The following is a 22,422-nucleotide window of genomic DNA, read 5'->3' as shown; positions in this document are numbered from 1 at the left end:
CCCCTTTCCTCGTTTCCCCTCTGAAAACCCTCTATGCCATTCTCCCTCCCCATGCTCACTAACCCACCCACTCCTGCTTCCCTGGCATGGTATTCCCTTACCCTGGGACAATGAGCCTTCCCTTCATGGGTCCAAGGGCCTCTCCTCTCATGGATGACCAACCAGGCCATCCTCTGCTACCCATGTGGCTGGAACCATGGTTCCTTGCACGTGCACTATGGGCCCTCATTGGCAGAAATTCTACCTCTTATCAGCAGGGAAGAAGCTATAAAAGACTGATCAAAAATCCCTTCAGCATCTGAGGAAGACATCAGGACCATGCTGGTAAGGAACAGGAACTTACAGCAGAAAAATAAGGATGTGGAAACTAAGGTGTCAGAACTAACAAATGAAAGAATCCAGTGAGCAGAAAAGGAACAGAAATTCCTCCTAATCTGAGGTAAATATAACTAACAGGAAACAAGAACATCTCATGATACATAAATATGGAGGGATCTGGGTGACATGGAAATAACCTATAAGAGGCCACAACACATGTGGCATGGGCATTTGGAGTATCTTTTGTTCTTCCTATTTTATTTCCACATGAATATCTTTTTTCTTCCTTGACAAACTGTTTCCATTGTTTTCATTATCCACGTTTTCCTGTCCTAATTGATTGCAGAACACAAAGTCCTATAAATTCAGCAGGTACCCTGCAATCTCAGCTATGCATCTATAAGAACATGGTATCTATTATTCTGACTGGTTCTGTTGCAGTAGTGGTATAAAATTAGAACTAGATAGGACACTGTTCTAATCTTAAACATTACAAAAGGAGACCTGAAAGATTCCAAATGCTTCCAGTGGTTCAACTCCAGTCTCAAACAGATCTAAGAATATTTATAGAAATTAACACTTTATCCAGACCAATTGCTTTCTGGTTGGTTTTAAGGTCTGATGCCCCAGTATGAAATGCAGGCTCACTATTGTAATTCTGACCAAGAACCCATGATTGCAGAGGTTCCAGGTCCCAGTAGTGAATCTACTACTAATATTCTACTAAATCAGAATAGTAGTAAATAGCGCTCTAAATTCATATCTATATCTAAACATTAGAGCAGCTCCCAGTAGTCATTGGAGATGTTTCTTTGTATAGCGGATCGTGGTCAACACAGAAACTCAGCTAAAAGTCCAGAGAGTAAGTGTTAGAGGAGTACTTAGCCCAAAAAGGATATCTTATATCACTTCTACTGCCCAATGTAAAGAAGCTTCCTAGAAGAGATGGCAGAAAGATTGGAATAGCAGGGAGGTCCAGGAGGACCAGAGAGAAACTTCTTCTTCTGTATAAATTGAATTGCAACATTCCTGAATCTCAGCAGGATTGAATCTCTGTGGCTGTCTGCACACGACTTTCAAGAGAATAAACCAGTGAACACTCAACCCCTGAAGAGTTATTGACAGTTGTTCAGAGATTTTTTTGGGTCTAACCATTTTTTTTTTTTATAGCATAGTCTTTCAGGTCTCTTTTTGTAGAATCGTATCATTTGCAAATAAAAACAAGTTATTTATATCCCTTTTATTATTTCTATTGTTTAATTGCTGTGTCTAGAATTTCATGCATTATGTTGAACATGACTGTTGGAATTTAAAAATAAACAAATAAATGTACACACTGTCTTGTTCCTGATTTTTTTGTTTTATTTTTCAGACAGTCTTTCTATTATGTCACTCTGACTGTTCTGGAACTCACTACATGGACAAGACTGGCCTTGAACTCAGAGAGATCCACCTGTTCTACTTCCCAAATATTGGGGTTAGTCCTGATTTCAAAAGAAATATGTTATATTTTCCTTATTCAGTATAGTGTTGCCTGCAGACCTGTCATGCACAGACTTTACTATGTTGAGGTTTGTTCCTTCTCTTTCTAGTTTATTCAGTGTTTGACTCATGAAAGGATGGTCATTTTCAAATGCCTTTATGCATCTATTGAAACAATGTTGATTTTTTTTTTTTTTGGTTCTTGATTCTGTTTATATGCATTTTCACATTTATCGTTTTTTTTACTCTTTGCACTATCTTTGCATTCTTAGAATAAATACAATTTTACCAGGACATAAATAATGACTCTTAATTTCAGTGTTACCTATTGTAATATCCCTCTTTCATCTCTAATTCCATTAACTTGGGTTTCTTTCTCTCTCTTCATAACTAATTTAGTTAAGAGCTTCTCATTTATCTCTTAAAAACAACTGTATTCAACAATTCTTCATATTATTCTTTTAGTTCACAATTTTACTCTGATTTTTATTCTTTCTTTTTCTAAGTATAGAATAGAATTTTTTAGGACATGATGGGGGGAGTCAAGAGTGTAGTAGAAGCAGAAAAAGGGAGAGAGAATATAGAAGTAGAGGAGTAGAGGCTGGCCATGAGCATGTGGGAAGGGGATGGGAAGGGGGAAGAGGAGCAGAGAGAGAGCAAGAGAGCAAGAGAGGGGCGAGATAGCATTTATTCTTTCTTAAGTAATTTTGTGATTTTTGTGTTTGACTTGTTCTTGATCATTATGTTATTTAGTTAAGACCTCTTTAAATTTTCCACTTACTTCTTTTTATTCACAGTTATTTATTTATTTTTACAACAGGGTCTCTCTACATAGCTCTGGCTGGTCTGAAATTTGCTAATAGTTAACCTGGCCTCAATCTCACAGAAATCTGACTGCCTCTGCCTTTGACACTGAACTTCTGGGATTAAAGTTATCCACCCTCACAGATTGTGAACGTTCTCTGATTTTTTGAATGCTGGTACAGTTTATATTTATTAAGACTTAATTTGTAGTTGAAAAGATGTGCTATTTAAAAGGATGTCCCAAAGGTTGTGAAGAAAAAAAACATATTCTGCAACTTTTGGATAAAATTTTCTGCAGTAATCTATTAAATTAATTTGACCATATTATCAAGATTTTTTGTTGGTTTTCTAGTCTGGATTGTCAATCAGGCAATGAGTGTGGGGTTCTAAAGTCACCCACTGCTACTGTATTTGCTCCTGTCCATCCCATTGTGTCCAGTGGTGTAGTGTTGCTGTTTTTTATGAAATGAGGTATAAATACACTTGGTAAATATGTTTATAATTATTATATGCCCTTGACTAACTTTTCCCTTTATTAATATGTACTTAGTAATTTCTTTATCCAACCTAATTTGAGCTTGGAGTTAGTTTTGCGATTCAAAGCTCTTACGATATAAACTTCCATTTTTTTCTTTCAGTTTGTGAATGTCATTGCCAATGTGGTGAATTACTTGGAAATTGCTCACAGTTGGATCTTAGTTTTTAATCTCATTAGATGGTACTCATTAGATAAGATCATTCAGATTTAGTATTATTATTGGAAAGTGTGTGCTTGTTTCTTCTTTATCTTAGAAATTTTCTAGTTTATATTACTGAATAATATTTGTTGGTTTCCTAATTCCATATATTCTTCTATTGACATGCATTTGGTCCTGAGTTCACAGGCTTATGTATCTTTCTGTTCTGTGTACAACATTCCTTTAAATGTCTAGCAATTCTGGATTAGAGGTTACAGATTCCTTTACTTTATACCTATCACAAATGTCTTCATTTGTTCCTTAATTTTAAAGCTAACTTTTCTGGACAAGCTATATTAGTTGGCAGTTAGTTTAAGGTCTTGCAATACTTTGGTTCATGCTCTCCCAGCCTTTGGGTTTTCTGATGAGAGGTTTGCTATTATGCCTTTGTGAGTTACTTGGCTCCTCTCTTTCAGCTTTCTGTATACTTTGTTATTTTGTTTGACATTTTAAACATAACATAGAATGTCTATTTGGGGTTCTAGATTCCTCTTGTACTTGGATGTTCATTTCTTTCTTATTATTTAAAACCTTTTCTTATAAAAGTCATTGAAATTTGAAATCAGTTTTAAATCCCTTTACAGTCTGTTTATTGGTTCTCCATTTTGCACTGGAAATTTATAGGTTTGGTCTTATGGCTCAGAATGCTTAAATGTGGTTAGGTATGCCAGTGCTACACCCTCTTTTCCTACCCACATATAATAATCTTGTCTTCAAACCACTGATATTCCTTCATCTACCTGGTCAATTATATAAGTGATGGTTTAATATTAGTGGTTCTCATCCTGTGGGCCATGACTCCTTTGTGATAAAGCAATCATTTCACAGGAGTCACATTTCAGATATCCAACATACTACATTCTAGTTTATAACAATGGCAAACTTAGAGTTATGAAGTAACAACAAAAATAATTATAAGACTGGGGGTTGCTACAACATGAGTAACTGTATTAAAGGATCACAGCATTAGCAAAGTTGAGAATCACTGGATATTTTTATTTGGTTTATTGAGCTTTTATTTTTGTACATTTTTTTCTACTTCTTTCATCTGTTCGAATCCTCTTGCAGGTCTCTGATCAGATTTTAAAAGTGCCCTTTGTAGTAATATTAAATATCCCAGCCTGGGGTTTCTAACCCTTCTGCGGTTATTGAGTTCCAGGAAGAAAGACACACACCCACACACACACACACACACACACACACTCACAAACACACACACAGCCTTTATATATATATTTTTAATGTGCCTTAGGGAGCACAATATCAGGGCAACTGCATACTCTTCATGCTTTTAGAATTTACCTTCCTAATCATAACCCAAGCTATTACTATGTTTCATCTGGGCTGCTCTTAGCTCCACATGGCCATGTTTTTTATGGCTCAGCTAATGCATGGTGGCTCTCTTTTCTCCTCCCCTTATATTCCATGGTGTCTTTTTCCTGCCTCTTCTCTCCTCCTGGTGCTCTCTCTCCATCTCCATCTCCTTATCCCAGACTGTCAGGCACTTTATCCACCAATGAGAATTAGCTTGGAGGCAGGATCCCAGGGGCTATGTGTAGATGTCTTAGAGGCCTGCACTTAGCATTACAATAGACAGTAACAGACAAAAACTCAACACTTAATTTTTCCCCTCTGGGACATTAAGCAGTTCAGTGTCTTTGAATTAGTCACTGAATGGGTATAAACTTGGGGAGGAATCCTGTGGCCCTGCTTTTGCCATTTCTTTTGTTGCTATGTCAGAATTTGCATTTATGTTCCATGAATATCTAGTTTCCCAAGTGGATCTTCTTTGTGAGTCAATTTCCCTTGAGGGCTCAACACACACTACTAATTAGGAGAAAAGGAATGCTGTAACAGCACCACTGGTATTGTGGGGTATCCACTTGATAAGTCATAGGTTTAAGTTAATAGAAAATCTTTATTAACCAGCTAGAGACTACACAGGGTGTTCAGGATCCCTGTGTAGCCCTGAGAATTTCTTGAGGTGAGCTTTCAAACACAAAATTCATGTTCTGGGTTGACAAAACAGTTCTGCAAAAATCAGAAACTCCAAGAATCCAACAGCAAAGTTAGTTTAAAGTCTATCCCAGACCTATAGACTTTGCTAAATTAAGTCTTCATTTTTGTTTTGGCAGGTGGTACTCTCTAGGTGCAGAGTTTTCAGGCCTGAATGTTTCTTCAATCATGAAGTCAGTTGTGCTAAGGTCTGGGTGCCTACTAAGGTCTGGGGACTTGTATACTACCAAAATACATGAGACATAGGCATATAATAAAAACAACTACAATACCACCAATAACCAGAGTAAAGTGGCAAAATTGTAGAATTAAGTATGAACTTAAAAATTTACAAAGCTACAATGAAAAAATTAAATGAGAGGGCAGTTGGGGCTGGAGAAATAATTCCACAGTTAAGACCATGTACTGCACTTGTGGAGGATCTGAGTTTGGTTCATCCAGCATCCACATGCATGTTCACAACCACCATCAATTGCAGTTCCAGGGGATCTGAGTCTTCTTCTGGCATCTACAGGCTACTGCTACATGTAGATATGTGATCTCCCACAAGCACACATATGTCACATGAAAATGAGGGTTGGAGTAGCAGTGAGAGTAAAAAAAAAAGTAAGATTCAATAACGAAAATGGAGAAGAGAACCCAGAAAGAGTTAGTGTTCAGTTATAAGGAGAGGAAGAGGATTAAAAAGAAAAACAAGATTTTTGAAAGTAACACTTTAAAGTACAGTAATTATATATATTAAAAAATACTAAAACATTCTTGGGGGAAAAAACAAAGAATTAGAGAGAAGTTTGTTTATGAAGTATCTAATATTGCACTCTACCATGTTGGTGGTGTGTGAAAGGGCCAGTGGATCATAAGTAGAATCAATTGTAGCTTTTATCAGTTCCCACCATGCAGGATAGTGCTATATTTCGGCTGAAAGACAGATGAAAGTGTACGCTATTAGGCTCTGGCCATATTGATGTTAGAAGTACCCCTTCTTTGTATACTAGTGTAAGGGTTCAAAAATTACTGAAGGAAGACCCCAGACTCAGATACTATACAAAGACAAAGAACATTGATTCTGAAGACACAACCAGCATGTGGGGGTCAAGCATTCTCCAAAATGGTGATGCCAGACAAAGGCACACTAGTCTTTTGCTAGGAAACTGGGGGAATTCTTGATGGTTTGGAAATCTAAAATTTCATTGGTGGGTTCTGGGGAGTGGGTCACAGGTGGTCAGAGTTCTGCATTCCTATGTCATGAACATTTAATCATAGGATGAGATAATGCTGCCCAACACAAAAGTCCCATCCTGAAACAAGATATTTCCCCATTTTTGTGATTATCCCTAGACTGTTCTTTGGGAAGGGGTTTTATGAACTTGTTTCTGGGTTTTATGGTCTATTCCTGGAGCTGATGCATAAGGCCTAGTTGTTAGCATTCCTCCTAGGCTCTACCTAGCATTTACCTGGCAATAGCTAGGTAGGACTGGCTTAGTATAAAAGGGGCTGTTTGCCTCCTCATTGCTCTCTTATTCTCTCTGACTCTTTTCTGTCCCTGACCCTTCTTTCTCTCCCCATTTCCCTCCTTCCTCTCACGCCATTTGTTCCTGGTCAGCTTCTCCTCTTGTCTTGTCTGTCTGTCTGCCTGTCTGCCTGTCTCTTTTTCTCTGTCTTTACTCCCTTCTCATCTTCTTTCCTGTGTCCTAAATAAACTCTATTCTAATCTATCTACACTATACCCATCACATGGCTGGTACCTCCAGGGGAAGGTGTTGTGTTTAATAAAAAGATAAGGAAGAAATAATATGTTTGGAGAAGGTACAGTATGATATGGGGTGGGGCGTGCCTCTGCAGGTCCATGCTGAGTGGGGCACCCCTTTCCTCATGAGGTACCAGCCACACTGATAGTATAGTTTGGAATAGAATTTATTTGGGGCACAGAGTAGGGAGTTGAGAGAAAGGGAGAGGAGAAGAAAGAAGAAGGAGGAGGAGGAGGAGGAAGAAGAAGGAAGAAGGAGAAGTAGAAGGAGAAGAAGAAGGAGGAGAAGGAGAAGGAGAGGAGGAGGAAGAAGAAGAGGAAAGAGAAGAGGAAGGAGGAGGACAAGACAGCCATGAGCACATGGAGAGAGAGTGGGAAGGAGACTGGGGAGAAAGGGGAAAGACTGTAAGGGAGTAGAAGCAAGAGGAGAAGAAACTGGAGCAAGAGAGAGAAGGAGACAAACATCCCCTTGTATAGTAAGTCAGGCATACCTGGATGTTGCCAGGTAACTGCAGGGCAGAGTCTAGATAAAATGCCAACAATTTCCCATTTTGCCGTTAATTAAAAAATAAAAATTAGAAAGAGGTGACGGTGAAGCAGTAATAGGATCATTTAGATCTTTAGCTATTTCCTACTGACTTTGGCATGATATGTCTTTCGCAAACCTAAGAAAATGTGTATGGGAATGTTGGTCCAGCTTTAGCAGAGTTGGCTGTTGTCTTGTTGTCCAAGGTCTGTAGAACCATTTGTGAATAGATAGAAGGGAGCATGTCCAGTAGTAGAAGTGTCTGTGAAAGGAGATTGGAGCTTCTTTGGAGCTGTTCTGGCTATAGTAAATGCCTGCACATGACAGGTTGCTGAAACACAAACACACACAAACACACACACACACACACACACACACAGACACACACACACAGACACAAACACGTACGTAGAGGATGAAGTTAGGGAAGTTTGGGAGGAAAACTATTTCTTAGGTGAAGCATTAAAACCTTTAGGCCTTAGTGGTTATGGTGAGGGGAGTCCTACTCTCAAGGCACAGGAAAGGAATCCCACCCTCTGGTATAAGTAGCAAGTGAGAACTTAGGGTATTGATTGGCAAGTATACTCATCTGCATGGAGTCTATTTGGTTCATGAGAGGTTAGGTCTAAGTGGGCTTCCTGTAGTTTATAAGTTTACAAAAGAAATAAATTTGTTAACATGTACAGTCTTTAAGATGAGCTTAGAGAAGACAAAAACATTTTGTGGAGCAGAAGGAGCAAGAAGGGCTCTTTCCTTCTGTCTTGGAGACTAAATATATTACATTTAGCAAAATGGGAAAAAGCCTTAAGTCCATAGTTGTAGTGGGAAATAATAAAAAATGGCATCATCTCACATTATACCCAGATACCCTCAGGCCCCAGTGACCCACGGCCTCCATGGCCAGCTATATGCATCATGTTTCTCTTGCTCAGATTCTGCTTACATTCCCAGCCCTCCACCCCTGTGGTCAGCAGTCCAAATCCCAGTAACCCGGTAAGATCTCTAGAGTAACCCGGTAAAAACTCTAAAGGCATGTAATTTATAAGTCAGATTTATGTCTGTAAATTCTCACCCCACAAAATGCCCATACAATTTACTCAGAGCCAATTGATATTGCTATAAATTGCCAAACTAGATAAGACAAATTTCCCTGTAATTATCTGTCCCTTAATCCATAGCTACCTGTGGCTATTTAAAGCCATGCGGAATCTGGATTGTCTTTCTCTTCCTCCATCTTCCTTCTTTCCTCTCCTCCTCTCTTCCTGTCCCTGTCTCTGAAACCATTAGCTCCACCTCCCTTTTCCCTGTCCAGTCACAGGCTTCTTGTATGAATATTTAAGTTAATCTGGGGAAAATTCTGCAGCACACAGTTAAAAGACTACCAAAGGAAACTTATATTTGAGCATGGTAGCTTATAGTGTAGATTCCACACAAGAAACACTTTTAGTTTATCTTAAGGGCAATCAAAGGAAACCTATATTTGAACTTGTGATTAGTTGGATTGTATAGTGGAATATTTCATTAGAGTGATGCTAATTTATAAGAACTATACTGATTAATGTTAGGAGAATGGCATAGCAAGAAGAAGAAATTTAGTCACTGGAAACAGTTTAGCTAAGGAAGTAGCAGAAGGTTACATCTGTGAAAGCTTACATCTGAACTTGTGTATTCTTTATCTTGAAGCCTGTAGTAAATCTGGCAGTCTTAGCTAGGTAACAAACTTATTAATGAACAAATATAGTGGTGGATTACCTTAGTGTATGAATCTAGGTCTGTTTTCTAGCTATCAAGTTCCAGTTACCTCAGCTGTCAATGTAGTTAGAAATCTGGGAAGAATAAATGGTAATTTAGGAATCAAGTATGAATACAGATGACAGAGGTTGGTTTCTAGGCCACTTCGGTATCCATCACAACTTGGGTGGAGTCAGTTTGGCTGTCAGACCCAGAAGATGAAAGCTTTGCCTTTTTTTCTTGTGGAGTAGATCTCTCTGATATGAGAAATGATGCACCTTGACTTGGCAATGAGACATTTGACTCTCAGGGTGTCTTGTTTGTCCACTGTACAGCTCTGGCAGTGGCCAAGGCAATGGAGTGGCATTTCTCAGTGGTTATCATACCACAATCCAGGAAGTCTTGTCACTGTGTCCATTATCTTCTTGGAGACCTTGACAGATAACTGTTAGGCTTTGGGAAACTCTGTCTTTCATAAGCGTAAACATTTTGCAGATTTCTGGCAAGATTGAGAGCAGTATCTACTGAGCATATCTGAGTTAAACAGCCTGTGTTTGTTTGTTTGTTTGAATTGTTTGAGAATGTATCTAGCAAATAGATAGCACAGTATAAGTTAATGACAGTAGTAAACACAAGTCTAAACCTGCTTAAGGCAGTGATCTTTAACCTTTATACTGTTTAGAAATCTGGCCTTGTGGCTATGTATCAGCAGAGAAAAACACATGAAGAGACAAACACAAAGAGATAAAGGGCTGAGTTTTGTCTAGAGTACACTTAGCTTAGAGTTGATGTGGACCAGGATGTTAACATATCAGGGCTGACAGTGGTGGCTGCAGCTGTGAAGCCCCTTAGCTAAACTGAGTACTGGCCATGGACAGAGTGTGCCCAGGTTGGTTTAGGCTTGTGCCATGGGCTGAGTGGGCAGGTGTGCATGCACGCCCAATTCCCAGGGAGCTGACAGTGGCCTGCAGACCTGGCACTGGGTGGCAGCTCAGGTAGAACCAGTGCAAGCGAACAGGGTGGGGTGAGAGCTGGTGTCACAGGAATGTTCTCCTAGACTCCTAGCAACTCTGCTCAGGCAGTGTGAGAGAATTTCTGACCAGGCTGCTGGCAGCTGTGGCTGGTGACTGCTGGAAGGCAGACAGAGCAGGAGGGGGTGGGGCAGATGGTTAAGGGAAAGCAGCAACTCAGGAGAACAGGGGCCCAGGCAGAACCCTGAAGCACAGCAGTGGAGTGGGGGTAATATCTGCTTGTCTTTGTGGAAGAATCAAGGGGCAGGGTGGCGCCAGGCTCACAGGGTCAAGCTTCCTCCTCCCCATCAGAACATAGAAGCACAGGGAATGGGGGCAGGGTGATGGCTGCTTTTCCTGTGGGAGTGGCAGAGCCAAAGGGGCTTCAAACTAGGAGCAGAACAAGAGCACAGCAGGTGTTAAGAGAATGGGAGGGAGGAGGAAAAAGCCTATGGATCACCAGTGAGAGAGTTGTTTTTAAAGTTTCAGTTAAGTGGCCATGTAGAGACACTGCTTGCTGGGTACTGTGCTTTAGACCTGGAGACATCCCAGTAAGTAGGGACAAGGTGGTGAAGACCAACTCTTTGGGTGAGAACAGAGTTATTAAAATGTTCCTACTGGGGTCCCGAGGACAAAATTAATAACAACCATGCCATACCAGGTCATCGCAGCCCTATTTATAATTGCCAGATGCTGGAAAGAACCCAGGTATCCCTCAACAGAAGAGTGGATGCAAAAAATGTGGTATATCTACACAATGGAGTACTATTCAGCCATAAGAAACAATGAATTCATGAAATTCTTAGGCAAATGAATGGAGCTAGAGAACATCATACTAAGTGAGGTAACCCAGACTCAAAAGGTGAATCATGGTATGCACTCACTAATAAGTGGTTATTAACCTAGAAAACTGGAATACCCAAAAAATAATCCACACATCAAATAAGATACAAGAAGAAAGGAGGAGTGGTCCCTGGTTCTGGAAAGACTCAGTGAAACAGTATTCGGCAAAACCAGAACGGGGAACTGGGGTGAAAGGGAGGACAGGGGAAGAGAAGGGGGCTTACGGGACTTTCAGGGAGGGGGGGGGGCTAGAAAAGGGGAAAACATTTGAAATGTAAATAAATTATATCGAATAAAAAAAATTAAAAAAAAAAAAAGAAGTTTAGCGTTTGATTAGTGTGCAGCAAAGGGACTTTTCCCCAATCTGTTTGGTATTTTTGATGCTTATTTTACACTAACAGGCACCTTATTTAGTTTAGCAAAGTTTTCATTTATGATTTTATTGGAAATGTTTTCTGGACATTTATGCTGATTGATCTTCTTCATGCTAATCCTCACCCTTTTATTCTCCTTCTGAGGTGTTCCCTGTGGCTGTGCAGCTTGAATGGTTCTCTGTGACCTGCTCTGAGCTCTGCTGTTGTGTGCTGTGAGAGGACTTCAGGGAAGCTCTGAAATCCACACATGGTGAGCACAGGATCACTGCCCACAATGGGGAGGAACATGAGGACGAGAAGTGGAAGCTGGAGTGGTCGGTCCACTATAGGGTTGGATCAGAACCATCAGCCAGATCTGACTTCCTGTGAGGTTTCTACGGGTGCTACTTACTTCATAGTTCTTACTTCATTATCTCTGAATAATTTTAGTATCATGGCTGATTGTAATTTTGTCCAAAACATCTGGACCAGTTGCTTTTTTGTAGCAGCATGAGTGGTTTCTGTGAATATGCAACACCTGTGTCCAGACCTTTTTGTCTTTTATAATATACATTAAGAAGGCAGGAATAGGCCTGGAGAGATGGCTCAGAGGTTAACAGCTCTGGCTGTTCCAACACAGGTCAGGAGTTCAATTCTTAGCAACAACATGGTGGCTCATAACCATAGGAAATGGAATCTTTTGCACTCTTCTGCTCTGCAGGAATACATGCAGAGAGAATATTGTATAAGTAATGAATTAATTCCTTAAAAATAAGACAATAGGTATGAATCTAATAATTCTGATATGTTTAGTGTTTTGATTATTAGGTGGCCAAGGGGCTTTTTCTCACTCTGTTTGGTATTGTTGATGCTTCTTGTACCTTACCAGGCACCTTCTTTAGTTTAAGAAAATTTTCATTTATGATTTTATTGGAAATGTTTTCCAGACCTTTATCATCATCAACTTCTTCTTCTTCTTCTTCTTCTTCTTCTTCTTCTTCTTCTTCTTCTTCTTCTTCTTCTTCTTCTTCTTCTTCTTCTTCTTCTTCTTCTTCTTCTTCTTCTTCTTCTTCTGCTTCTGCTTCTGCTTCTGCTTCTGCTTCTGCTTCTTCTGTTTCTTCTGCTTCTTCTTCTCCTCCATCTCCTCCTTTTCCTTCTCCTCCTCTTACTCCTTCTTCTCCTTCTCCTCCTCTTTTTCCTCCTCCTTCTTCCTTTTTCCAATCGTTTGTGTTTTTGCCTTCTCATAAGTGGCAGAACTCTTTGTGGGTTAGTACCAGGAAAATTTATAATACAGATTTTTGTCCACCGTATCTATTTTTTTTCTTTTTTAATTAGATATATTTGTTATTTACATTTCAAATTTTGTCTGCTGTCCTTGATTCCCCCTCTCCTGAAAATCTATTAAGCCATTTCCCTTCCCCAATCAACCATCCCCCGCTCCTCTGTCCTGGTAATCCTCTACACTGTGGCATCAAGTCTTTCCAGGGCCAAGGGCCTCTCCTCCTTTTGGTGTCTCTAACAAGACTGTCCTCTGCTACCGATGTGTTTGGAGACATGAGTAATTCCATGTGTACTCTTTGGTTGATGATTTTGTCCCTGGGAGCTCTGGGAGTACTGGGTAAATCATTGCTGTTCCTTTTGTGGCACTGCAAACCCCTTCAGCTCCTTGGATCCTTTCTCTAACTCCCCATTGCAGACAAGTGATAGCTCACAGTTATTAACAGGAGCTATACAAAATAGTCTGTCCGACTCTAGTGCTTTAAATCTTATTATGAATACCAAGTCTTTTGTGTCTTTTACTTGGTACGTTTATAATTCAAGTATGGTAAAAAATAAATAAATAATATTTACCAAAATAAGGTGGCTTTAATTATTGTTTATTCCCAATGATTGAAATGGAATGTAAAATAAGATGGCTGATGATACTCAGTAGTCCTGGCCCTTCTCCTTTCTAGAAAATGTGCTTTCAGACAGCTTTTTAAGATGATAAAAGGGGGACCTTGAACTCCAATTATGTAGGGTCAGAGTAGAAGACATAGTAGCATATATATATATATATATTTACATATATATATATGTAAATCCTTCTTCATTAAGACCGTTAAATGTTAACACCAAATGATACAATAGGTTTAATAAATATATCCACATTGTATTGTCAGAACATTAATTCAGCAGTGGGGAATAAACAATTTTTATTCCCTCTTTCTAAGTTTCAATGACACCACATTTTAAAAATATCATATTTTATCAAAGGATAATGGTCAAATTATTGTTTATTTATTTATTTCATGTATGTAGGCATAATATCCCTGTCTTCAGACACAGAAGAAGAGGGCAGAGGATCCCATGACAGATCGTAGTGATCCACCTTGTGGTTGCTGGGAATTGAACTCAGAACCTCTTGAAGAGCAGCCAGCGCTCTTAAATGCTGAGCCTTCTCTCCAGCCCTGAAGTATATTCTAGACATCAAAAACAATTTACTCAGGAAATCTTTAGACAAATTCACATGACCTAACTAGTTATTCCCCCTACAAATTATAGAAATACTGGCCACCCATGTCCTCTCATTTCATAGAGTTTTAATAACATTTAAAAAGGCCTTCTGTGATTATATTAAATCAAGGGCATTGAAGATATGAAAATGGTTGTTGTTCAATTTAGACAATAAGTCAGAAGCCCTATGCTGATCTTTCTATCTTAGTATATTTATTGGTTTTTAGTGAGGCCTTTTGGGAAATAAATATTGTTTAAATTATTAAAGTGTTTTTGTCTATATAAATATTTACACATGCATATTTCATTTTCAAAGCACACATATAACTTTCTTACATTGAGTGAAGACAATGTCGAATATGAATAGCAAACTCAGGTCTAGGAAAACAAAAAACTTTAAAATTAATTTAGAACCCTAAAGGATAGTGACCTTGTTTTATACTAGCATTGGAACAGGGTTCATAGAGATATCACTGTGACCAGATCTGTATGTTTACAAACATCAGGTACGTAAAAGTAGACATTACAATTTACATACATATATCATCAAGTTACCCATTACAAATAAAGATTCAGAGACATAATATCATTTTATTTTTATTTTGCCTGTGGGGATTTATTGATTAAATATAGTTTGGTCAATACATATTCATTTTTAATTTTATTTATTATGAATAAAATTAACTTAGTCAAAGTTAACCAGTTTACTTTACTTGTAATCTATTTGGTATTAAGGAAAAGATATGAAGAATAAATCATGATTCCATGTGAATATTCTATACAAAAGTAACAAAAGACAAATTTCATTAAGCCATGAATTTATATTTATTTGCTTGCCTAAGATTCTTTTTCCATAATTTTGATTGATTTTCTTGTGAAAACTTCACATAAAGATCTTTAGTAAACATAGTTTTAGTTTGTACAGAAAGTAAACCATACATATCTGCAGCAGAAGAGTACTGAAGGCCATTTTATCTCAGAAGAAAATTAGCTACATGACAGTGAGACCCAGCATAGGGTAGCACAATTATTCTTTGCTGGCAGCAGTCTGTCTATCCTTGGCAACTTATCCCTTGTTTATCTGTTTGAATTTGTGAATATCAAAGTCATCACTTCCTTTGTTAGAATGCTAGTTTGGAAGTGGTATAGATAAACTTTTAGGTTCTTTAGAGAAACCATTGAATAAATAAGGTAGAAGCTATCAGAATAAGAACAGAACAAACCACTAAGATATAAAATGAATAACTTATAGGTCTGATATTTTGTACAATAGGGATCCTATTGACTCAGTGAGACCACCAAGAATAATGATGGAGACCATTTTGTGTTGTACCATTTGGTTATATTTACTAAATCTATGGTGAAGACACCTGGCCCATGCAATATTTATGATATTATTACCAAAGATGGGCACCAAGTCCCATGATTTTGTCCATCTTATGAAATTGAGAACAACAAAAACTGTATTGTTTTCTGTTGTATGTAAACTGGGTCCCATAATAATGTAAAGATATTTCCTTTCTGGGAATTCTAGGTTCCTGGATAACTCATTTTCCACCCTCATTGGGGCAGGAAAGATTTTGATATTATGAAAAAGAGGACTAGGAAGGCAGATGAGCAAAAAGATAGGAGCTGAGTTCACACAGCACAACCAACAAATCCTCTGACCTGATCCTGAGACTTACCCTAACCCTGACATTTGTTCTTTTTGTAATAGGGATTCTATTTATTCAGTGAAACCATCAAGAATAATGATGGCCACATTAACCCTAAACCTGAGCCTAATCCTGGGACTTATCCTAAATCTCTAATCCTATATTAACTCCTTAATTTCCTAAGCATCGCAACTCTGACAACCCTTGTCCTGATTCTAGCCATAATAGTCTAATCCTCTAACCCTAACTCTAACACTGTTTATTCTGGGGAATATTTCTTAATTATACCTTTGGGAGTAAAAGCCCTTTCTTAATCTTGATCTTTTGAGATGTTGAGATCCACCTTTGATCTAGGCTGTAGATGCTTTTTGCAACCTACAAGTGGAAAGGTCATTTTTGTTTTTTCTATTTGTACTACTTTATTTTACAAAACAAAGGTGATTTGTTTTATTATTTTATTTTAAAACTCACATTGGAAGTACTTATTTCTTAAGTATTCTGGTATATAAGGAAGATCAGCTGTAATATCCTGCAACATGAAATAAAAAAGATCTGATATTTCTAGCTTTCCTTTGCTGACAGACTTTATTGGGACATTCTATTAACTACCCTTTCTATATACATAGAAAGACTCACTTTCTCTACGATTTGATATAGGCTTATCTCAAAAATCTGTTCTAATCCAACTGTGTTCTTTCTTTCCTTTGCCATGGATGAAATGTGCTGACTATTAATAGTACTCAACAGTGATCCCCTTATGTTTCTGGCTTTTCTCCTGTGGTATTTGGCTATCTATCATCTGTTGAAGGAAGCTTCAGTTTTCCTGATATCAGCATTTAGCCATAAACAAAACTCTTCAGTTGTTTTTTGTTTGTTTCTTTGTTATTTCTTGCTATTTTAAGAGACAGGTTTTCTCTGTATGGCCCTGGCTTTCCTAGAAGTCACTCTGTATACCAGGCTGGATAGGAACTCAGAAATTCACCTGCCTCTGCTTATCAAGAGCTTGGATTACAGGCATGTACCACCACTGCCTGGGTAAAACTCTTGTCATTACAACTCCATCTTTAATGTTAATACCCTGGGTCAAGCATTGGGTCATCCATTACTTGGTCAGAGAGATACCCCCAATGCATATTGAGTAATAGTCATTGCCAGCTATTCTTCTTGCATATGGGAAGAAGACAACTGCTTTGAAAAAAGCTCAGGCAATGTTAGAAGTCAGGTCCTGGTAACATCTTGGTTCACAGAGGGAAAGAACAGGCAGCTAACTGGCCAGAGCTGGAATGGTGTGTCCTACAACAGGACTGGGTAGGGTAAGATTTGTCTTGGAATCTTCTTTCAATTGCTAATGGAGTGCAATCCACTCCTGAAATCTGGAAAAGGGCAGGCCTAGACCAGAAGCACACTTTAACCTAAGGAGTGGTAAGACTCCCTGGCCAATCAAGGCTGCTGGTAGAGTCAGACAAAGAGGTGAGATCTTCCGGGAGGCTTTCTGTGTCTTCACTGTGGCTGTGCAGGTTGAACTGTTCTCTGCATCCTGCTTTGAACTCTACTGTTGGGTGCTGTGAGGGGACCTCAGGGAAGCTCTAAAGTCAAGACATCATGAGCACAGGATATCTGCCCACAATGGGGAGGAACACACTGCTGAGCTGTATGTACTGTGTTGGTGGGTCCTCTATGGAGTTGGATGGGAAACATCAGCGAGATGTGACTACATGTGAGGTTTCTAGATGTGCTTCTTACTTGTTAATTCAGACAATGACCTCTTAATAACTTCAGTATCATTGCTGATTATAATTCTGTCCAAAACATCTGGACCAGTTGCTTTGTTGTAGGTGCATGGGTTGTTTCTGGGACTATGCAGCACCTGTGCCCAGATCTGTGTGTCTTTTATAATATACATTAATATGGCAGGAATAGGCCTTGACAGACAGCTCAGAGATTAAGAACTCTGGCTGTTCTTATACAGTTCATGAGAGTTCAATTCTTGGCAATCACATGGTGGCTCACAACTATATGAATGTGATCTGGTGCCCTCTTCTGGTCTCTAGGAATACCTGCAGGGAAAACATTGTATAAGTAATTAATTGATTCCTTAAAAAAAGAAGGCAGTTTTGAATCTAATAGTTCTTATTTCATACATTACAACTTTTTGTTTAGTTTATTTAATGTTTTTCTGCTGTAGTCTTTTTATATTTCTTTAATACATATGTGTAGTGTTTTGATTATTATGTGGCAAAGGGACTCTTTCCCTATCTGATTTGTATTTTTGATGCTTGTGGTTCACTAACATGCACCTTCTTTATTTTTTTTAATTCAATATCTTTTTTATTTACATTTCAAATGATTTCCCATTTTTGAGATCCCCACTCCCCGAAAGTCCCATCAGCCCCCTTCCCTTCCCCTGTTTTTCCACCCAACCCTTCCCATTTCTCTGTTCTGGTTTTGCCCTATACTGCTTCACCGAGTCTTTCCAGAACAAGGGGTCACTCCTCCATTCTTCTTGTACATCATTCGATGTGTGGATTATGTTTTGGGTATTCCAGTTTTCTAGGTTAATATACACTTATTAGTGAGTGCATACCATGATTCATCTTTTGAGTCTGGGTTACCTCACTTAGTATAATGTTCTCCAGCTCCATTCATTTGCCTAAGAATTTCATGAATTCATTGTTTCTAGTGGCTGAATAGTACTCCATTGTGTAGATATACCACATTTTTTGCATCCAATCTTCTGTTGAGGGATACCTGGGTTCTTTCCAGCTTCTGATAATTATAAATCAGTCTGCGATGAACATAGTGGAACATGTATCCTTATTACATGCTGGGGAATCTTCTGGGTATATGTCCAGGAGTGGTATAGCATTATCTTCTTGAAGTGAGGTGCCCAGTTTTCGGAGGAACTGCCAGACTGATTTCCAGAGTGGTTGAACCAATTTGCAACCCGACCAGGAGTGTAGGAGTTTTCCTCTTTCTGCACATCCTCGCCAACATCTGCTTTCTCCTGAATTTTTAATCTTAGCCATTCTGATTGGTGTAATGTGAAATCTCAGCGTTGTTTTGATTTGCATTTCCCTAATGACTAATGAAGTTGAGCATTTTTTAAGATGCTTCTCCGCCATCCGAAGTTCTTCAGGTGAAAATTCTTTGTTTATCTCTGTACTCCATTTTTTAATAGGGTTATTTTGTTTTCTGGGGTCTAACTTCTTGAGTTCTTTATATATATTGGACATTAGCCCTCTATCTGATGTAAGGTTGGTGACGATCTTTTCCCAATTTGTTGGTTACCGATTTGTCCCTTTGATGGTGTCCTTTGCCTTACAGAAACTTTGTAATTTTATGAGGTCCCATTTGTCAATTCTTGATCTTAGAGCATAAGCTATTGGTGTTCTGTTCAGGAACTTTCCCCATGTACCAATGTCCTCAAGGGTCTTCCCCAGTTTCAATCACAATAGATGGAGAAACCAAGACATTCCATGACAAAACCAAATTTACACACCTTCTTTAGTTTGGGAAAGTTTTCATTTATAGTTTCCTTTGAAATATTTTCTAGACCTTTATGCGGATTGACCTTCTTCTTCTTCTTCTTCTTCTTCTTCTTCTTCTTCTTCTTCTTCTTCTTCTTCTTCTTCTTCTTCTTCTTCTTCTTCTTCTTCTTCTTCTTCCTCTTCTTCTTCTTCTTCTTTTTCCTCCTCCTCCTTCTCCTCCTCCTTCTTCTCCTCCTCCTCCTCTTCTTCTTCTTCCTCCTCTTCCTCTTCCTTCTCCTCTTCCTCCTCCTCCACTTCCACCTCCTCCTCCTCCTTGTCCTCCTCCTCCTTGTCTTCCTCCTCCTCTTCTTCCACCTCCTCTTCATCCTTCTCCTCTTCCTCCTCCTCCTCCTCCTCCTCCTCCTGGTCGTCCTTCTCCTCCTTCTCTTCTTCTCCTTCTTTCTGTTTGTCTAATGTGTCCTGAGAAGTGACTTATTTTCCTGGATGATATTCCTTATCTTTCTATGCTGGTGTCTAGGCATCAGCGTTTGTGGTGAGTATGGGTCTAAGTACTGGTTTCTCAGTTTGTCTTGTTTGGCTTAGTGTTTATTCCTGGGTTATTGTTTGCTGTCTAGATTTTCAGAGAGTGTTGAGTGAGTGATGCCCTTTTGCTGACCTGTTTGGTATTTATATTCAAGAGGTAATGCTAGCTAATTTTGAAAGCTAGGAGAGGAGGTGGGCAGTAAGAGATAATCCACAATGAGAAATAATCAGGAAAGAGGTGAATCAGCCAACATTTCAACATTTCGGAACTACAGTTATTTGAAGGATACTCTGTTGAGGGTGTGCTCTCATCAGAATGGCTGGTTGCTATGTCTGTGTGAAATAGTGTTTAAGGTTGTTGTGGGAAGGTACTTCCACTGAGGGTGATGATATTCATAAGCAAATGTGCCTGGGCTGGATGAGAGAGCTACCTGAGCATGGGACACTGACCAAGCAGGAGAGCAAGCCAGGAGACAATGTTGCCCATGCTTTTACCTTCAGTTTGTAGCTTCGGTTTCTACTCTAAGCTCCCAAAGTGATGAACTGTGACATGACTGAAGAATCATTCACAGCAAATTATTATTACTTGAGATGCTTTTGCTCAGAGGATTCCATCTCAGCAGCAGAGTAACAACTTAGAGCAACAACCAGATAAAAAGAAAATGCACAAATGAATTATCAACATGGGATTTTGCTACTAGACAGAATCTGTGTTCTCTTTTGAAGGAATGTAGAGATTATCAGAAATTGAGATGGCAAAATTTCTAGAAAGCTGTTCATGGATCTTAAACAGTTGTTCTCATAGGACTTAGGAGAATGGAGTGTTAACAGAACACAAACAAAGGAAATTGAAATCATAGCATTTCAGAGGAAAATAGACAGTGTAAATTTTAGTGCATTCCTGAAATGCACAGATCTCTTATCTCATTAATTCTTACAGAATGTGTATATATTTGGATATATATATATATATATATATATATATATATATATATATATATACATATATATATATATATGGAGACTGTGTAAAATTACATATATTCATGTTATGATAAGGACACATAGCAGTAAAATAACTCCTAATTACATTCTGCTACACTTAAATATCAGGGTCTTGATGAGCTGCCATCAGAGCGCATTCCTTCTGTAATAGGAACAAATACAAAACCCTTAGGCAATCAATTTTTAGAATGTGAAAGTATTTGGAACACACATTTATATGTGGGATAAAATCCCCTGCCTCTGGACTCAGGGAACACTGGGGAAGTATAGGTAGATGAATTATCCGTGCTAGAGGGGATGGAGAACAACCACTGTGGAAAACAGGACTTGTAAAACAAGAAAGAAAAATGCACATGTGAAATTAAAGAGACTGTGGCAGCATGCACAGGGCCTGCATGGTTCTGTTCAAAATGGGGTCTCAATATTGAGAGGGGAATGGAACTGCACCCCCCTTCCCATCCAGTTGATGGCCATTTACACAAATCAATATTTATTGTTTTTATAATTATAAAATGCTTTATGAAATGAAGGATGACACCATATTTGGCATCTATCCCATGAAGTTGAGGATGCCATCCTATGTGTAGAAATCATTTTCTGAGCAGATGTTTGAAAAAGGAGACAGTAAAGTTCCTGTCTATATTAAAAATGATTTAACAAAATTGCTTTTAAGTATGATTTACAGAGAATCTCTTTTTTAGGTGATGTGGTAAATAATAGGACATTCACAGGGTGTTCCAACTATCTTAAGGGCAAACCACTTGCCCAGAATCAGATGGGAAACACAATACAAAGTCAAAGACACTGTTGGTTGTTCTTTGTCTAATAATGCTTTCCAGGAGACTATTATATTTGGTTTTTATGTTCATTTCTTTTGTTTCGTATTTTGTTGTTGTTGTTGATTTTACCTCAAAGTTCTGTTTATGTTTATTGTGGCTCATAATTTTGTGTTTTTATGTAATTTCGTTTTTTATTTTTATTTATTTATTTATTTATTTTTGGTTTTCTTGGTTTTGGTTTTTTCGAGACAGGGTTTCTCTGTATAGCCCTGGCTGTCCTGGAACTCATTCTGTAGACCAGGCTGGCCTCGAACTCAGAAATCCACCTGCCTTTGCCTCGCAGAGTGCTGGGATTAAAGGGGTGCACCACCACAGCCCGGCTTTTATGGAATTTCTTTTTGTGAATTTGTGTTTGTCTTTGGGATTCTGAGACATTTTTCTTTATCTTCTTTTCATCTCTTTCTCCTTAATTTTGTCCTATTACAGGATTTTTTGTTTTTTTTTTTAATTTCTACTACTACTACTAATTATAATTATAATAATAATGATAACTTAGAAATTTAGTTTATAACAAGAAAAAGAATGAAAAGGTATGGAGTGAGTTGAATAATCTCTTTTGTTTTTGTGAATTTGCATATATGATTGAACTACCAAAAACACCTTTAAAAGGAAAACTGTCACAGAGAATGTGGCCATGCTTAATCGAGCAATCAAAACACACATGTGAGATTTTTTTTTTCCCTAATGGACTACTGAAAATTCCCTCTAAGTAGTCAGAAATCAGTCTGACTTTAAAATTGCACTTGCTAGGGAGAATGAAAACTCATCATATAACATAGGGTTATTAAAGTGCTGTCACAGGGAGTGATTTGTGTCAAATGCCATCTTTTGTTTTCTTTAAATCTGCAGC

General features: G+C 38.4%; 1 protein-coding gene and 1 long non-coding RNA gene across 2 annotated transcripts in view; both read left to right on the top strand.

Moving 5' to 3' along the window:
- Positions 1-275: 275 nt before the first annotated feature.
- LOC127673369 (uncharacterized) lies at positions 276-2,774 on the top strand. The gene is made up of 3 exons (XR_007975144.1): positions 276-439; positions 1,691-1,795; positions 2,621-2,774. It is a non-coding gene; the product is annotated as an uncharacterized LOC127673369 (long non-coding RNA).
- An 8,870-nt stretch (positions 2,775-11,644) lies between these two features.
- The window catches only part of LOC127673358 (zinc finger protein 120-like), a 33,184-nt gene continuing 22,406 nt past the window's right edge, over positions 11,645-22,422 (top strand). The window contains exon 1 of the mRNA XM_052169066.1: positions 11,645-11,838. Coding sequence (XP_052025026.1) covers positions 11,836-11,838 — 3 coding nt within the window. The 5' untranslated portion in view covers positions 11,645-11,835. The remainder of the gene's footprint in view (positions 11,839-22,422) is intronic.

The sequence above is a fragment of the Apodemus sylvaticus genome, chromosome 22 (genome assembly GCF_947179515.1).
Source record: "Apodemus sylvaticus chromosome 22, mApoSyl1.1, whole genome shotgun sequence".
Lineage (NCBI taxonomy): Eukaryota > Metazoa > Chordata > Mammalia > Rodentia > Muridae > Apodemus > Apodemus sylvaticus.
Note: the sequence above shows the minus strand (reverse complement) of the source record. Positions and strands in the feature narration are given on the sequence as shown.